This window comes from Vulpes lagopus, chromosome 4, assembly GCF_018345385.1.
Source record: "Vulpes lagopus strain Blue_001 chromosome 4, ASM1834538v1, whole genome shotgun sequence".
Taxonomy (NCBI): Eukaryota; Metazoa; Chordata; class Mammalia; order Carnivora; family Canidae; genus Vulpes; species Vulpes lagopus.
Window position 1 is genome coordinate 71,158,585 of NC_054827.1, and position 15,660 is coordinate 71,174,244.

Here is a 15,660-nt window from a genome sequence, read left to right on the forward strand (position 1 = left end):
CAATTTTTGACAAAGGATTAAATTAAGCATTATCACACCTAAGAAAACTCAAGTTAATCAGTTCATGTAAGCAATGAATGCCTATTAATTACTACTTATAAATGAGGGCGAAAAGGTTGGAAGGAGTCCTAAAGCAACATACGTCAGCCAGCTTCATGGAGTAAGTTGTATGTCAGTTGTTTCGTATAAAGAAGCAGGTTCCTCTGGCCATTTTCCACAGTTTGGTTTGTGTCATTTGTTCATCCAGCAAATGTTGATTGAGCCCCTCGAGTGTGCCATGCACAGGGACACAGCAGTGAATAAAAACTTCTGTAACTTTAATGAATCACTTTGGCTGCAATGCGGAGGATATAGTGTAATGGAGTAAGAATTAAAAGCAGGGAGATAAGTCAGACGACTATTTAATCTTAAGGAAAAATTAAGGTTTCTGGAACTGGTACTTATTCTGAGTATGCTGTGATTAATTTTATATTAAGTTATACTATTTAGTTTTAATTTGACTAATTGGCAGTTTAAAAAAATGTCATTGATAAGGTAAGTAAATACAGATTGCTTTTATATCAGTGAGTTGATACTCCTGTACTGCTGGCTTTAGGGCTTCCATCACATTTAAGTAATAAATATGGGGTTCCTGTGTGGCTTAGTTGGTGAAGCATCTGACTCTTGGTTTCATTTTAGGTCATAATCTCATGGGTCCAGGGGTTGAGCCACATGTAGGGCTCCACACTCAGCAGGGAGCCTGCTTGAAGATTCTCTCCCTCTACCCTGCCCCCCTTGCACATACACATACATTATCAAATAAATAAATCTTTAAGGTAAATAAACAACTAAATAATAGACATGAGAGAATGAATACCATTTGCAGTCTTATTCCTTACACAGGATAAGCATAGGTTTTTATCATCCAGTTTCTGTAATTAGCTTTAATGAATCCCTTCAGTGTACCAGAGTCGTCATAATTCTTTAAATGTATTGTCTTATTTAATCTTCACAAAAGTTAGCTCTTTCTATCCTCTTTTTTAAGCAACGAAGAAGCTAGGAACCTAAGGACCCAGAGCTCTTTTTGTCTTGTCAGTAGCTCTAGTACTACTTTTTATGATTATAAAAATGAGAATATTGGGTTGTTCTACAACACTTTGTAGTTAATGGACTAGTGTGGTATTTTTGGCAGAAGATGATTTAACACGTTACTATAAATTATTTTGTTCTGTCAACTAATTTCCTTGAGCAGCAGGACAAAAGAGAATCATTCTTAGAAGTCTTTTGGTTTATTCTACTTTGACCAAATCCATAGTCATCATATTCATTATCCTGAGGATATTTAACTTCTGTTGCCTTATTCTGAATATGTCACTTCTTGTCCCAAAAATGTAACTTAAGGATGAATTCTTCTTTAATACTCTGTTAAAATTTTGGAATTTAAGGTTGCCAACTTTTCAAATATGGATGAGGATGACATTGAGTTGGAACCAGAAAGAAATTCAAAGAATTGGGAGGAAATAATTCCAGAAGATCAAAGAAGACGATTAGAAGAGGAAGAAAGGCAAAAGGAACTTGAAGAAATTTATATGCTCCCGAGAATGAGAAACTGTGCAAAACAGGTGACCTTTTCATTTAAAAGATAGGTCTGTTGTTGTAAGGGTATTTATACTTGGACTGATTGGCTTTGTTTATAAGGTATACTGGTCTATGGTTTCCTATGGTTTCCTTCTTTTATAATGTTTTCATCTAATTTAATAATTCTTGCCTCATAAAATCAATTGGAAAGTGTTTACTCCTGCTCTTGGGAAGAGTTTGTATAGAATAGGTATTCTTCATTAAATGTTTGTTACTGTTTGTCAGGGAAACCATCTAGGCTTGGTGTTTTCTTTGTTAGAATTTTTAACTCTTAAAAAAAAAGTTAACTCTAATTTCTTTTATAAATAAAGAGCTATTCAGAATATTTCTTTTTTTGATTGAGTTTGGTAGTTTGTTTCTTTCAAGGAATTTGTCTGTTTTATCTAAGTTATTGAATTTATGAGCATAAAGTTATTAGTAATATCCCCCCAAAAAATCATCCCTGGTTTTCTTTATTTTTCTATTTCAAACTCCTTGATTTGTATTCATTATTACCCTTTTTTTTTTTTTTTGCTTTGCTTTAATTTGCTCTACTTTTTTTTAGTGTCTTAAGATATATGCTTAAGACAATTGAATCAAGATCTTTCTTTTCTAATATTACTATCATTTAATGCTATGAGTTTCCCTCTAAGCACTACCTTTTTTGAATCTTGTAAATTTTGGTACCTGGTTGTGTTTTCATTTTCATTCATTTCAGAGTATATCCTAATTTGCCTTATGACATACTTTGACCCTTAGGTATTTTTTGTTGGTTTGTTTGTTTTTGTTGTTGTTGTTGTTGTTGTTATGATGCGTGTTTAATTTCCAAATATTTGGTAGATATTCTAAGTGTCTTTGTTTTTGATTTCCAGTTCAATTCTATCATCATTAGAGAGCATACCTTTTGTGATACGAATTTTTAAAAACTTAACTGCTGTTTATTTTATAACCCAAATGAAGAACATAGAGGAGACTTTTAAATAATGGTAACAGTGCCGTGCCAGGCTACATCAGATCCTACAGCAAAAGGAAAGAAACTTTAATACTAGATTTTTTTGTTTGAATTAAGTTTTGTTTTTTAGAACATTGTGTTACAAGATTATTTGTGTTGATTACTGAGCTTTTTTGGTGCCTCCTTAAATTTTGAGTATGAGGCAAGTATGGCAATTGCTTAGTCATCCTTCCGCTATCCTTCCCCCAGGGTAGAGTTTTTTTGTTTTCTTTTTCTTTTCCTTCTACTGTATTATGTTTCCTCTGGGTGCTCTCAGTGCAGTAGAAAACTGTTCCTTTTCTCCAGGCCAGTATCTGGAAGGAAAGTTTTTTCTGATCTCCTGCCCTGATTCCAGTCTTCACTCATGAGCACCTGTTTTGCAGAGGAGTGTCTGAGAGAGGGTACAAGCTCTGTTCTCCATGTTTTTCATTTCCAGGGATCCTATGCTCTCATAGTTACCCAAACTCAGCCTTTAGCAAGTTCTAGCCAACTTCCTTTTGTCTGCGTATATGTTATTTGCTGTCTACCATTTTTGCTTTTCACAGGTGAGCCAGTGTTCAAGTTCTGTCTTTTCTTACAAGCTCTACTGTATCTTATATATTCTAGACTATTAGGTTGCCTAATGATTTTTTTTATTATTTTTTTAATCTTGTTTTTAAAGCTTTTTTTTTTTAATTTTTATTTATTTATGATAGTCACAGAGAGAGAGAGAGAGAGAGGCAGAGACACAGGCAGAGGGAGAAGCAGGCTCCATGCACCGGGAGCCCGACGTGGGATTCGATCCTGGGTCTCCAGGGATTGTGCCCTGGGCCAAAGGCAGGCGCCAAACCGCTGCGCCACCCAGGGATCCCTTGCCTAATGATTTTGATGTGTAAGAGAAGTTAGGGTTTTATAGATGAGATTTGTTATTAGGATCGTGGTGGCATCCTATCATCTTTTTACATCATTGGCAGAAATGGAGCTAAATAATGTGTATTTGGTCTGAAAGTGACCATGTATGTAGTTTCTTGTTAGTGTTTATTTCTGGCCAGCCCCATAATGATTTCCTTTTATAGTACGTAGTAAGCACAGCACCATATTACTTCTTGTGAAAGGATGGGAGGAGGTTAGAATGAGTAAGAACTGAATACTACCTTTGACTTTCAGTTAGGTCTCAGCATATTAGGAGTTCAGAAAATGCACCATGAGTTTGGAAAAATTCCAGAGACTTACAGAAAGTGTTTTGATGTTTCTGTTAAGTAATGGGTGTTACAAATAAATATTGTTACTTTAATTTTCATTTAAAAGACATTTACCATTGAGGTTGTTTAATTCTTTGTTTATTCTATTTGATTAATTGCTTGTTAATTTTTCTCATATTGTTACAAAAGGACAATTTTGGGGGCACCTGGTGGGCTCACTTGGTTAGGTGTTCACCTCTTGGTTTTTGCTCAGGTCATGATGGCAGGGGTTGTGAGATCGAGCATCGGACTCCTTGCTCAGTGGTGAATCTTTTGGAGATTTTTCTTTCTCCCTCTCTTCATCTCACGTGCATTTTCTCTCTCTCTCTCTCTCTCTCAATAAATCTTTAAAAAAAGAAAGGCAATTTTGTATTTTCCTTCTGACTTTTAAGATTGTTTTTAAAGATATTAGGGCCATTAATAACTCTTTGTCATTAACCTGCCATGTTTTTCTCTGTTTTTAATTTTATTTTTAATTGCTTTTAAATTTTATTTATAGAATTTTTTTTGATATCCAGACATTTGAATTTGTTAGTTCTCTCAGTCTTTTCTTTTGTAATGTTTTCTTTGCTCTTACAGTAGAAGCCTTCTGTAAGTCTAAGGTTAGATGCATTTTTGTTTTCCAATTCCAGATTAGTTTTAATGGAAGTGAAGGGAGGCGCAGTAGAAGTAGGAGATATTCTGGATCTGATAGTGACTCAATCTCAGAAAGGAAAAGGCCAAAGAAACGTGGAAGACCACGGACTATTCCTCGAGAGAATATCAAAGGATTTAGTGATGCAGAAATTCGGCGGTAAGATGACATAAGACTATTTTACTTCAACTTGCTTTTGTTAGGAGATGAAACTAAAATACACAAATCCCATAATTTTCAAAGATTAAGATGAGAGTTTTAGAGGAGGCAAATATATGATAATTGTGTAGGGATTGTATGGTTCTATTTTGGGGTGTTCATGATAGCTATGAAAAATAAGAGTTTGGTATCTAATCTCTGCATGTTATTTATTTATTGTTAGTCTGTTAGACTGCTAAAATTTATTGGTTTTATTAATGAGGTTCAGAATAGTGGCCCTTTTGAATAATATATATTTTAGTACGTTAGATTTATTTATTAAAATTTCTCACTGCATTTATGAGTCCCGATATTACTGTTTTTATGTGGGAATACTTTAGTTCCATATTTTTCTAGTTTTTTAACACTGAGATTTGCTTTTTGAAAGAACAGTGTTAAAAAGCATTTCTGATATGTCCAAATAGTAATTGAGGTAAGATAGTTATGTAGTATAAATTCTACTTTTCTTTCAAAGTATGTTTGTTTCTTTATACACATTTATAATAAGGGGAATGGGATAACAGCCTACTTTTGTTTATGTAATATTTTTGCTTATGAAATTTGTAAAAAGGTTTGCTCACTGTTGTATTTTGAGAGTCTGTTGTTTCTTTCAAGCCATTGTAACTCTTTTCTTTTAAATCATAGACCTGACCGATAAAGTTCTTCCTCATTCTTTCTACCAGAAAACTAAATACATTGTTAGATTTTATTAAGGGTACTTTAATGACCACCTGATTTGCTGGACTTTCTGTCTTTAGTTGAAGAACATTTCAACTTCTACTTTTCCTGGATATTTCCCCTCATCCATCAACCATTTGGGTAGCTTTGTTCTTAAGTAAAATTTTTATTTTCCACTGTTGGTATAATACCATACATCTGAATTAAAGCTATTATTCAGTAAACTTTTATCAATACTTGGAATGTTGAGGAGGTGTAGTATGATTGATTGATAATTCTGGATACACTTCCTGTGGTAGCCTTGAACTTGTCTTGTGAAAATAATAAAGTAATTTCTAAAATAAAATTTAGCTTCTATTGTTTTATTTATATTGGTTTCTAAACATCATCCTGGGTGTTAAAATATGTCTTGTTTTACTTAGTATATCTTAACGTTTTAACATTTTTGTTTTTAACATAGTTTATTCATTTAACTTTTGCACTAACAACTGTTTTCTTATTTCTGTATGTTTATAAATCTATTTTTTAATGGATAGTGAAGCCCACATTTAAACCAAACAATTATTTTCTATTAGGTTTATCAAGAGTTACAAGAAATTTGGTGGCCCTCTGGAAAGGTAAATACATTTGTCTATAATTGCATAGAATTATAGAATGTGTGTTTCATGCTGTCAGCTTTATTTATATATACCACTATTCAGTTTAGCTACTTTGCTAAATTTGCCTTGAAAATCATTCACAAAGTCAGTAGAAAGCAGATTTCAAATAGACTTTTTTAAAGGATTTCATATTCATAATTCTTTCTAGGCTCTAAAATTTTACCTACAAATGAAGTTTCCTGTGAAATACACATGTCTGTAAAATATTCAGCATTTTTATAATTGTGCTTTTATCCGATCTTTTTCATCACAAACATAAAATAGCAGATTTATCCTTTAGAGAAGGTCAGTTGCTAACTTAGTCTTTTTTTTCTTTTTTTAAGATTTTATTTATTTATTTATTCATGAGAGACACAGAGAGAGAGGCAGAGACATAGGAAGATGAGGAAGCAGGCTCCTCCCTGGGGAGCCTGATGCAGGACTCGTTCCCAGAACCCTGGGATCATGCCCTGAGTCAAAGGCAGATAGATACTCCCTGAGCCACCCAGGCATCCTGCTAATATAGTCTTTTGACTTAAAGACCAGTTATGTTTTCCCTTACTATGGAAGTTTTCTTAAGTTATCCTAATTATAGTTCCTTTTTATATAAACTATTAAAAAAGAAATTATCAGAAAAAATTGTTTTTAAGTTAATGATTAATTTCAATAATTGCTGATTTGAATATTCTTTGTCCTTTGTTGTGGCATACGCACTGAATATACAGAGACTCAAATTGGCTTAATTCTATTTTTTTCTCTCCAAAACTCCCTCTTAAAGTAATTTTGTTTTATTTTGAATATTTAGAATTACTATATTTATCGAAGAACATCCACATGTAACTGGACCTGTCCAGTTCATGCCTGTGTTGCTCAAGGGTCATCTGTATTACAATGCTTAATCATTTTTGAATTTAAGATTTAATCGGTTTTGAAAAGCTTTTATAGAATTCTTACATGATCTTCAAGTTTGAAGCATACCATTTGTTATATAATGAATTGGTTTACTTTATTTTTCTTGCTTATATAAATGAGTTGTTTTCCTGGCAAATATTTTAACATTTTAAAAATTTCTTTTTATATGTCTTGTGCCATTTATGTGAACTAGAATTTGTACGGCATGTAGAGTGACTTGTAGAGCTTGAGGTAGAGTAAAACTTATTCTGTCTTAAATTACACCAGTTCATTGAATGTTTAACTGAAAATTATATCATTTCATTAACAGATTAGATGCAATTGCTCGGGATGCTGAATTAGTTGATAAGTCAGAAACAGACCTCAGACGACTAGGAGAATTGGTGCATAATGGTTGCATTAAAGCTTTAAAGGATAATTCTTCAGGAACAGAGCGAACAGGTAATAAAAATTAAAGTGAGAGTGATTTAAAGAGAGGTAAATGGAAGTTTCAAATAACTTTAACAAGTTATGTAGGTATTACATCTCAGTTACCTATTCGTCGCATCTTAAAAGATGCTTTAAAAAATAAAGCAGGACTGTTTTTGGGAAATAAGAAATGGGTAACAGAATTGTATTATAGAAAGCAAGGGAGTCTTTCTGGTATATTGTAGCTGGTTGATAACATTAGAAATTACTGTATTTTTAGTATAGATGGCTGGGAAAATGTACTGTATACATGTGATACTGGCTTTGGGCATAGATACTTCATTAAGCTTATTTCGTAATTTACCTACCTAAATGAAAATATTTAGATAAGATTTAATAATCCTGAAAAAGATATACTAGGATACTTATTTAGAAGGTGACATTATTAATAGATTGATGTATCTTGTGCAGTTGATAAAATGTTTATGGAAATGCTTTCTTTTTTTTTTTTTTGAAATGCTTTCTAAGAGATGCTTTCTGTGAATCCACATCTGCTATATTATAATCACTGTAGTACGTACTAAAAAATCTTCTAGTGAAGTAGAAGGTTTCCCAGCAAGCACCACTCCTCAGTAATACAAACAAGTAGTACTTACTAATACAGCTAAATAAGTAATGCATATTAATATAAGTAATAATATATCTTGCTTCGTATTTTATAGAATTGCATATTTCATACTTTTTTTTTTTTTATCTTGAAAATGATTAAGGTGGTAGACTTGGAAAAGTAAAGGGTCCAACGTTCCGAATATCTGGAGTACAAGTGAATGCCAAGCTCGTCATCTCCCATGAAGAAGAATTAATACCATTGCACAAATCCATTCCTTCAGATCCAGAAGAAAGAAAGCAGTGAGTTGCTTAATTTATCCGTTGTAAAAACTTTTTATTCAATAAGTCGGATATGTATGTATGGTATAAAATGTATTATGTCATTGACTAGTTTGAATGAAATGTTTTTAAACAGAAAATAAAACATAGTATTTTTGAAGTTTCAATAATTCACATATGTTCTTCAAAATTAATTTTTAATATGGCAGTTCTAAACTTCTCAGTGGTTATTAACTTTGATACAGGTATACTATCCCATGCCACACAAAGGCAGCTCATTTTGATATAGACTGGGGCAAAGAAGATGATTCCAATTTGTTAATTGGTATCTACGAATATGGATATGGAAGCTGGGAAATGATTAAAATGGATCCTGACCTCAGTTTAACACACAAGGTACCTATATATTTCTTGTTTCTGTTGACTACTGATACTGAATTAGATTTTTGCTTCTAAATTATGTTAGAAATAAACTTGATTGGGATGCATGGGTGGTGGCTAAGCGACTGAGCATCTGCCTTTGGCCCAGGATGTGATCGCGGGGTCCTGGGATGAGTCCCCGCATCTGGCTCCCCACAGGGAGCCTGCTTCTCCCTCTGCCTGTGTCTCTGCCTCTCTCTCTGTTTCTCTCATGAATAAATAAATAAAATCTTAAAAAAAAAAAAAAAAAAAAAAGAAAGAAACTCGATAGGAACCCAAGGCTCTAGCTGTATGACCACGGTCTCCTGGTTTTCATGAGAGGGTTAATTTAAATGATCTTTGAGATTTTGCTTTACTTCTGAAATTATGTCTTTACTATTAAGGTATAGTTGTATTTTTCTTCCTAGTACTAGGTTTAAAGTAAAATTCTCATTCTGTCATATTACTCAAGAGCAAAAACTATTTTGATTTTTTTTTTTTTTTGTTACTATCAAACAATGTTTAAGGGTTTTAGTCTTTTGATACTACCACAGTAGCTAAAATCATTTCTTTGCTTCGACTAGAAAACACTGGAAACATTGCCTTATTATCGTTCAAGTTATCTTTTTATATTTTGCTACTTCACAGAGGAGAGGAACCTTTTGATATTGGTACTATGTCATTTGCTACGTTATGAAGCCAAACTTGAGTAGTTGAAATTTCCACTGTAAAAATTTCTTCATGGTGCATACTTTGGGTCACCTAAATAGCTGATAGATTGTTTTTGAGGAATTTTTGTATACTTTGTGGTTAGATACACTGTTAAATGAGAGAGGAAAGAAATCTAAGAATATTAGATGTTTAATAACACTGGATGCTAAATACACGTATATTTGAAAGAAATTTTTAACCTCATACTTTGTATTATTACCTGATTGGAGGGATTTTTTTTTTCGTGTATTTATTTAGAACTCATTCCAGGGAAACGAAATCTTTGCTGTGGTTATAGGTATAAAAAAAATGTATTTTGCGTTCTTAGTTGTTTATTCCCACAAATTTTAACGATTGTAACTTGCCAGTAAATTTTACATTATTTCTTTAAATGAGTAAGCATTTTTTTTTAGGCAATAGGTTTCTCGTATTATTTATTAAAGACAACTAGAAAAAAATAATTTCTTTTCAGATTCTTCCAGATGATCCTGATAAAAAACCACAAGCAAAGCAGTTGCAGACACGTGCAGACTACCTCATCAAATTACTTAGTAGAGATCTTGCAAAAAAAGAAGCTCAGAGACTTTCTGGTGCAGTAAGTTAAGATTTAGATGCTTAAGAGCAATTTACTTTTTAGTACGATTAATTTGGTTTACAGTAGGTTAAGATTTAGATGCTTAAGAGCAATTTACTTTTCAGTAAGATTAATTTGGTTTACTGATAGCCCTAGATATCTGCGGCTAATATGACCTTATAAGTATATTTTTCTGTAATTTGGTAGCTTTAATTGCAAATGCTGATACTTTGCTTTAAGTTATCTCTGCATTCCTGTTAAAACTGGCAAGTCTTATCTTTCAGAAGTAGGATCCTGTTTTGTTTTGTTTTTTTTCCTAGTGTTTGAATAGGTACTAGGGGCAGTTTGCTTAGAGTGGTGTACTTTTAAGAGCTCAAGCCTCTATTATTTTATTTGGTGGTCTTGGAAAGACAGCATTAAAGATCACTGAGCTTATTTATGAGACGGGTACAAAAAAGTAGGAAAAATACACTAAAGGAGAGGTGATTAGACACTAATAGCCTTCACCATTTGCATTATAACCACAACGTCCATAAATACCTACGTACCAATAAAAATATTTTTCTTTTTTTAATAAAAATGTCTCTGATGCTATCTCTGGTGGGATCAAATTTAGTTGAAGATAATACTAATTTAGGAAGCTGAAAAACCTTCTATTTCTTTCAACTTCCATTTTTTCTCTAATTTTTAAAGGAATCATTAATTATAGTTAATATCTCTTATTCATATTACTATGCATTTGATTTAATATTATTAAGTTATGTCACTCTTGTTGACTTCCTAAGATTGGTGTAGCTCATTACCATTAGACTAAGGATTGGGTAGGAATATGTGTTCTTTTAACTTTTTAGATTTAGTATTTTAAGAAATTTTTTTTTACTTAATCTGTGGAGTTGTTTAGAATAAAAATAATTATTTTTAGGGAGGGTCAAAGAGGAGAAAAGCAAGAGCTAAGAAGAATAAAGCAATGAAGTCTATAAAAGTGAAAGAAGAAATGAAGAGTGATTCTTCACCCCTGCCTTCAGAGAAGTCCGATGAAGATGATGATAAGGTAAGAACGTGTTTTAGAAAAACAGACTTTTATATTAGAAAGAGACATAGCATGTTTTAGTATACGTGACATTTAAAATTTGAACTAAGACCTGAAATTCTACTTTTTAGTACTGAAGTTCCTTTTTTATAAAGTTCATTACATAGTCTCCTCTAACAGGATAGCACTAAGAGGGATAGAGCAAAGGACCTTCCTTTTCAAACATTTGCCATTTTTTAAAATGAGATTCTGTTTCCTTTAATTTTATTTTGAATTTCAAATGGGGTTGGCTTACTTTAGTTTTTATAGGAAGGTGAACATTGCATGTATCATTATTAATGGGATTCTGGGTCATTTCTTTCTGAATCCACATACATGCAATCCATAGTCTTGCAAAGAAAAGGAATTAGTCTTTGTCAAGATTTGGTTAGTAATACATTGGCCATACTTGCACTTTTCAGGATGAGATCACTTCTGTGAAACATCCAAATAAAAAAATTAAAACAGAAAGAGACAGTGAAGAAAGACCTGAGCCAGATGTTTTTATAAAGAAGGAATCAGAAGAAAAGAGGGAAGCAAAAGAAAAAGAGAATAAAAGAGAACTTAAAAGGGAGATAAAAGAAAAAGAGGATAAGAAAGATATAAAAGAAAAAGATTTTAAAGAGAAAAGAGAAAACAAAGTAAAAGAAGCTATACAGAAAGAAAAAGACATAAAGGAAGAAAAGGTATGCAAATCATAATGTAAAACTTAGAAAGTGTCACAATCAGCCTATTTACATTTTAGGAAAATAAATTGCCTATCAGCTCAAATTAGCCTAAATAACTAAGTTCTTTAAGAATACATGTGGATATCTAGAAAAGGAGAAAAATAGGTTTCAATCTTTTTTTTTTTTTTTTAATGCTTTACCTATAGGGTAATAGTACAGAGTAGAATTATTTCTGGTTTCCTAGGAAGATTAAACAGAGTATGAAATGAGAACAAACAATAATAGAAAGTGAGACATTGTTTTCTGCAAGTGTTATTTTGCCTTTGTTTTTGTTGGATTTTTGTTTTTATTTTCTCTTTTTCTTTAGTTGAACGAATCCAAGTCTGAGAGCAAGGAAAGATCCAAGAAATCTTCAGTGTCAGATGCTCCAGTTCATATCACTGCAAGTGGTGAACCAGTTCCCATATCTGAAGAATCTGAAGAGCTAGATCAGAAGACATTCAGCATTGTAAGTAGTAGACTTGCTGGTTATTAATAAGAATTCATATAACATTTTATTTTAATTGGCAATTTTATCTTTTGGAGCTTTCAATTTAGAAATGTATTTGAATTGGGTAGTACTACAGTTCAGATTTATAAAGGCAATAGATTTAAATTTTAAAAGTTATTTTAAAATTAGAATTAACTTTGAAAAACTTTTTAATAAATTAAAGACTTTAAAGAGAGGCATTTAGAGAATCCTTGGAGCAAACTTTTTTCCCTTCAGCTTTAGAATTTTAAACTTCTCAGATCCTGAACCTTTTATCTATGTAATAGTGCTTCTTATCTACAGTGAAGGACTAGTTTCTTTTTTTCCCCCAATCTTTTATAGACCAGTATTCTTAGAAAGTATAATAAAAACAAATGAAAACATTTCTTTTTTTTTTTTAAACATTTCATTAGAAAAGTGAAAATGAGAGGGAAAAAAAGGCAAAATGTAAAGCTCCAATGTTATATTACTAGATTCAGTAGATAAAAAATTGCACTGTCAAAATGATACAAAGTTTTCTAAAATTTCTGTACTTCTTCCCTCTTTTGGACTAATACAGACAGGTTCATAGACCACTTTGAGTAACACAGGTCTAAAAACTGTGGTTTTACATGCTGTCATGTTTTTTGTTCATCAAAGTCAGTGAGTATCTATCTTGGCCTTTTCCCAAATGAATTATTTACTGGATACAGTCAGGAGCCCAGAATAGTTTCACCTGCGAAATTAATTTTGATACACATTTTGAGGAAACCTTTATAGTGAGGTTGCAGTGTGGGGAAATAATTATGTATAGTAATTGAATGTACTGCCTCTAGAGCCAGAGTGCTGCTGTTAGGAAATTAAATATGATCAGATGGTTGATACATGGGAAGTTTTCAGGTAGTTCTTTGCTCAAAAAATTGATAGTGGTTGTAGTGGATGTTATTATTGAATATAGACATGCCAGCAGATTGATTGATAAAGGACTAAAAAAAATCCAGATATAGAGCAAAATCAGGAAGGAGTAACAATGTTAAAGAAAAAGCCTGTATGATACAAGACAGGTACATATTATCCTTGAATAAGAGATACATTATTATTGGTAGCACCTAAAGGAACAACGTACAGTCTGGGTCTTACATATGCAGTTAGAATGTGCACAAATGTAGATCTACATTCATACAAGAATTTTCCTCTTTGGGCTGCCTGGGTGAGCTCAGTCAGTTAAGCATCTTACTCTGGATTTGGCTCAGGTCATGATCTCAGGGTCATTAGCTGGAGCCCCTCTGTCAGGGCTCAGCATGGAGTCTGCTTCAGATCATCACACTTCCCCTCTGTGCCTCCCACCCCCACCCCTGTGCTCAGGAGTGTATGACTGCTAGCTTACTCTCAAAAAATAAACAGAATCTTTTAAAAAAAAGGGGGGGGGGTACATTTCTTCTTTAGGATCTCTAGACTCTGAATCATTTGTGCCGTTTGGGTGTCATCTTGTCAGTTTTATTGCTAGTAATAAATACTATACTTGAAAGATAGAACTTCTCACTTCTAAAACCATGTTTTTATTTTACCTCTGAAACCATTATAAATGCCCAGGTTACCTTCTTGTCCCATTTCTTTTGTACCCTAACTAGAGAATGTTGATCAATGAACCCATTTATTTGTTCCTTTAATTCCATGGCATGCCCTGATACAGCTTCAAATATTTTTCATGCTCTTTGAGTTTAATAGTTCCTATGACAGTTTTTTTTTTCCCCCTCCTAATTTTTGGCTTTTTATATCCCTTTAATCCCTAAGAATATTGGAGACAGTCAGAATTAAGTTACTTTTGTTCCTGTCTTCCATCTTACTTATTTGAACCTTTCTCTGGACTTTTCATTTTTATCTCGGGTTCCTTCCCATCTTTTTAAGGTTAACCTTCTGTTTTTGACCAAGTTCTTAATCTAGCATTTCTATATCCATTTTCTGTTGATTTTTTTTTTTTTAACCCTCTCTATTGGGTGGGAATAGGGAGGTGGTGGTGAGCTTTTGCTCTTCTGAAATGAAAACTGAAGTCTTTTGAAGTGCTTCCCTTACTCTCCCTGTTCATTACTGAGTTAGGTGAAATTGTACCTTTTACCTCTTGCCACCTTTTTTTGCCCAGTTTCCTCCTTAGCCTTCTGACTTGTTCATATAACAGCTGAAATGGAAAATTTCCTGTTGTGCCCAATGCATGAATTTCTTCTCCATTAACCTTCATGATTGATCCTAAAAATCTCTTGTATTATGGAGATGAAGAATGAAATAATTTTAAACATGGACTCTGGAACCAGACTTTCTGAGCTTGCATGATTAGGATTTTATTGCTATATAAATTTTACTTGGAAATAGCTCTGATTATTAACTCAGAGGCCTTTTCTTGGTCATTTTCCTTTACATCTTTTGCCTAATTTGACACCTCTTGATTTTCTTTGTGTCTTACTGATTTGTCTCCTAAATGTCATTCAAAATTTAACAGTCAAGAAAAAGAGTACAACATTTGAGGTCAGACCTGGGTTTGACAGATGTCATTTCACTCTAAGCTTTAGTTTCTTCAATAAAATAGTGTTGCAAAGGTCTACCATCAGAATCAAACGAGGTGTCTTTACACAGCACATAGCTTCTGATATCTAATAAGTGCTTTATAGATATTTATCATTGTTCCAATTCCCAACTTTAGCCTTGGCTTAGCATAGATATTAGTCATGAATTCCTCTTTTTTTCTTTATTGGTATCAGTCAATGAGTAAATCGTATTGGCTCTACCATACTGCATCAAGCTACAGCCGTCTCTGCCCTCGATTATTTCAGTAGCTTCATAGCTGTTTCTCATGGCTCCCACTCTTGAACTTATACCCCTTTCATTCCTCAGTGCGTACTCTACATGGCAACCAGAGTAATAATGACTGTTACAGAGAGAAGAAACTCACCTCCTCTTATTTTTTTGCTTCATACTTTTGAATGGCTTTCCCTCACTCAGGATGAAAGATTCATAATAATAGGATAAAAGATACTGCATCTCATTTATTAACTCTTATCATCTCTTGCTTTGTATTTCCCTCATTTAGTAGACTCCAGCCACACTGGCATTTATACTATTCCTTTGAACATACAAGAACTTGTTCTTTCCTCTATTCATTTATTTATGATAGTCACAGAGAGAGAGAGAGAGAGAGAGAGAGGCAGAGACACAGGCAGAGGGAGAAGCAGGCTCCATGCACCGGAAGCCCGACGTGGGATTCGATCCCGGATCTCCAGGATCGCGCCCTGGGCCAAAGGCAGGCGCCAAACCGCTGCGCCACCCAGGGATCCCTCTTTCCTCTATTCAAAATAGCTTACTCTCCTTCATTATCTTTAGGTGTATGCTCAAACATTACTCTTCTCTGAAATCTTATATGAAGTAGAAAGTTCTCTACTTTTTCTTTATTTTTCTTTATCACAGTTGTTACCATCCAACACACTGCATCCTGTTTATTTATTGCCTGCTTTCTCCTATTAGAGTGCAGGTTCCACAAAGAAAAGTTCTCTTTTATTTACTGCTCTATTTCCTGGGT

General features: G+C 33.2%; 1 protein-coding gene across 2 annotated transcripts in view; it reads left to right on the top strand.

Moving 5' to 3' along the window:
* The window catches only part of CHD1 (chromodomain helicase DNA binding protein 1), a 73,243-nt gene that overhangs the window by 47,874 nt on the left and 9,709 nt on the right, over window positions 1-15,660 (top strand). The window contains exons 23-32 of one of the 2 annotated variants that reach the window (XM_041752208.1): window positions 1,425-1,601; window positions 4,440-4,600; window positions 5,893-5,934; window positions 7,178-7,308; window positions 8,046-8,184; window positions 8,409-8,559; window positions 9,746-9,868; window positions 10,770-10,898; window positions 11,339-11,602; window positions 11,952-12,092. In XM_041752208.1, the coding sequence (XP_041608142.1) occupies window positions 1,425-1,601; window positions 4,440-4,600; window positions 5,893-5,934; window positions 7,178-7,308; window positions 8,046-8,184; window positions 8,409-8,559; window positions 9,746-9,868; window positions 10,770-10,898; window positions 11,339-11,602; window positions 11,952-12,092 (1,458 nt within the window). The remainder of the gene's footprint in view (window positions 1-1,424; window positions 1,602-4,439; window positions 4,601-5,892; window positions 5,935-7,177; window positions 7,309-8,045; window positions 8,185-8,408; window positions 8,560-9,745; window positions 9,869-10,769; window positions 10,899-11,338; window positions 11,603-11,951; window positions 12,093-15,660) is intronic. The other variant, XM_041752209.1, reaches the window with a different exon arrangement.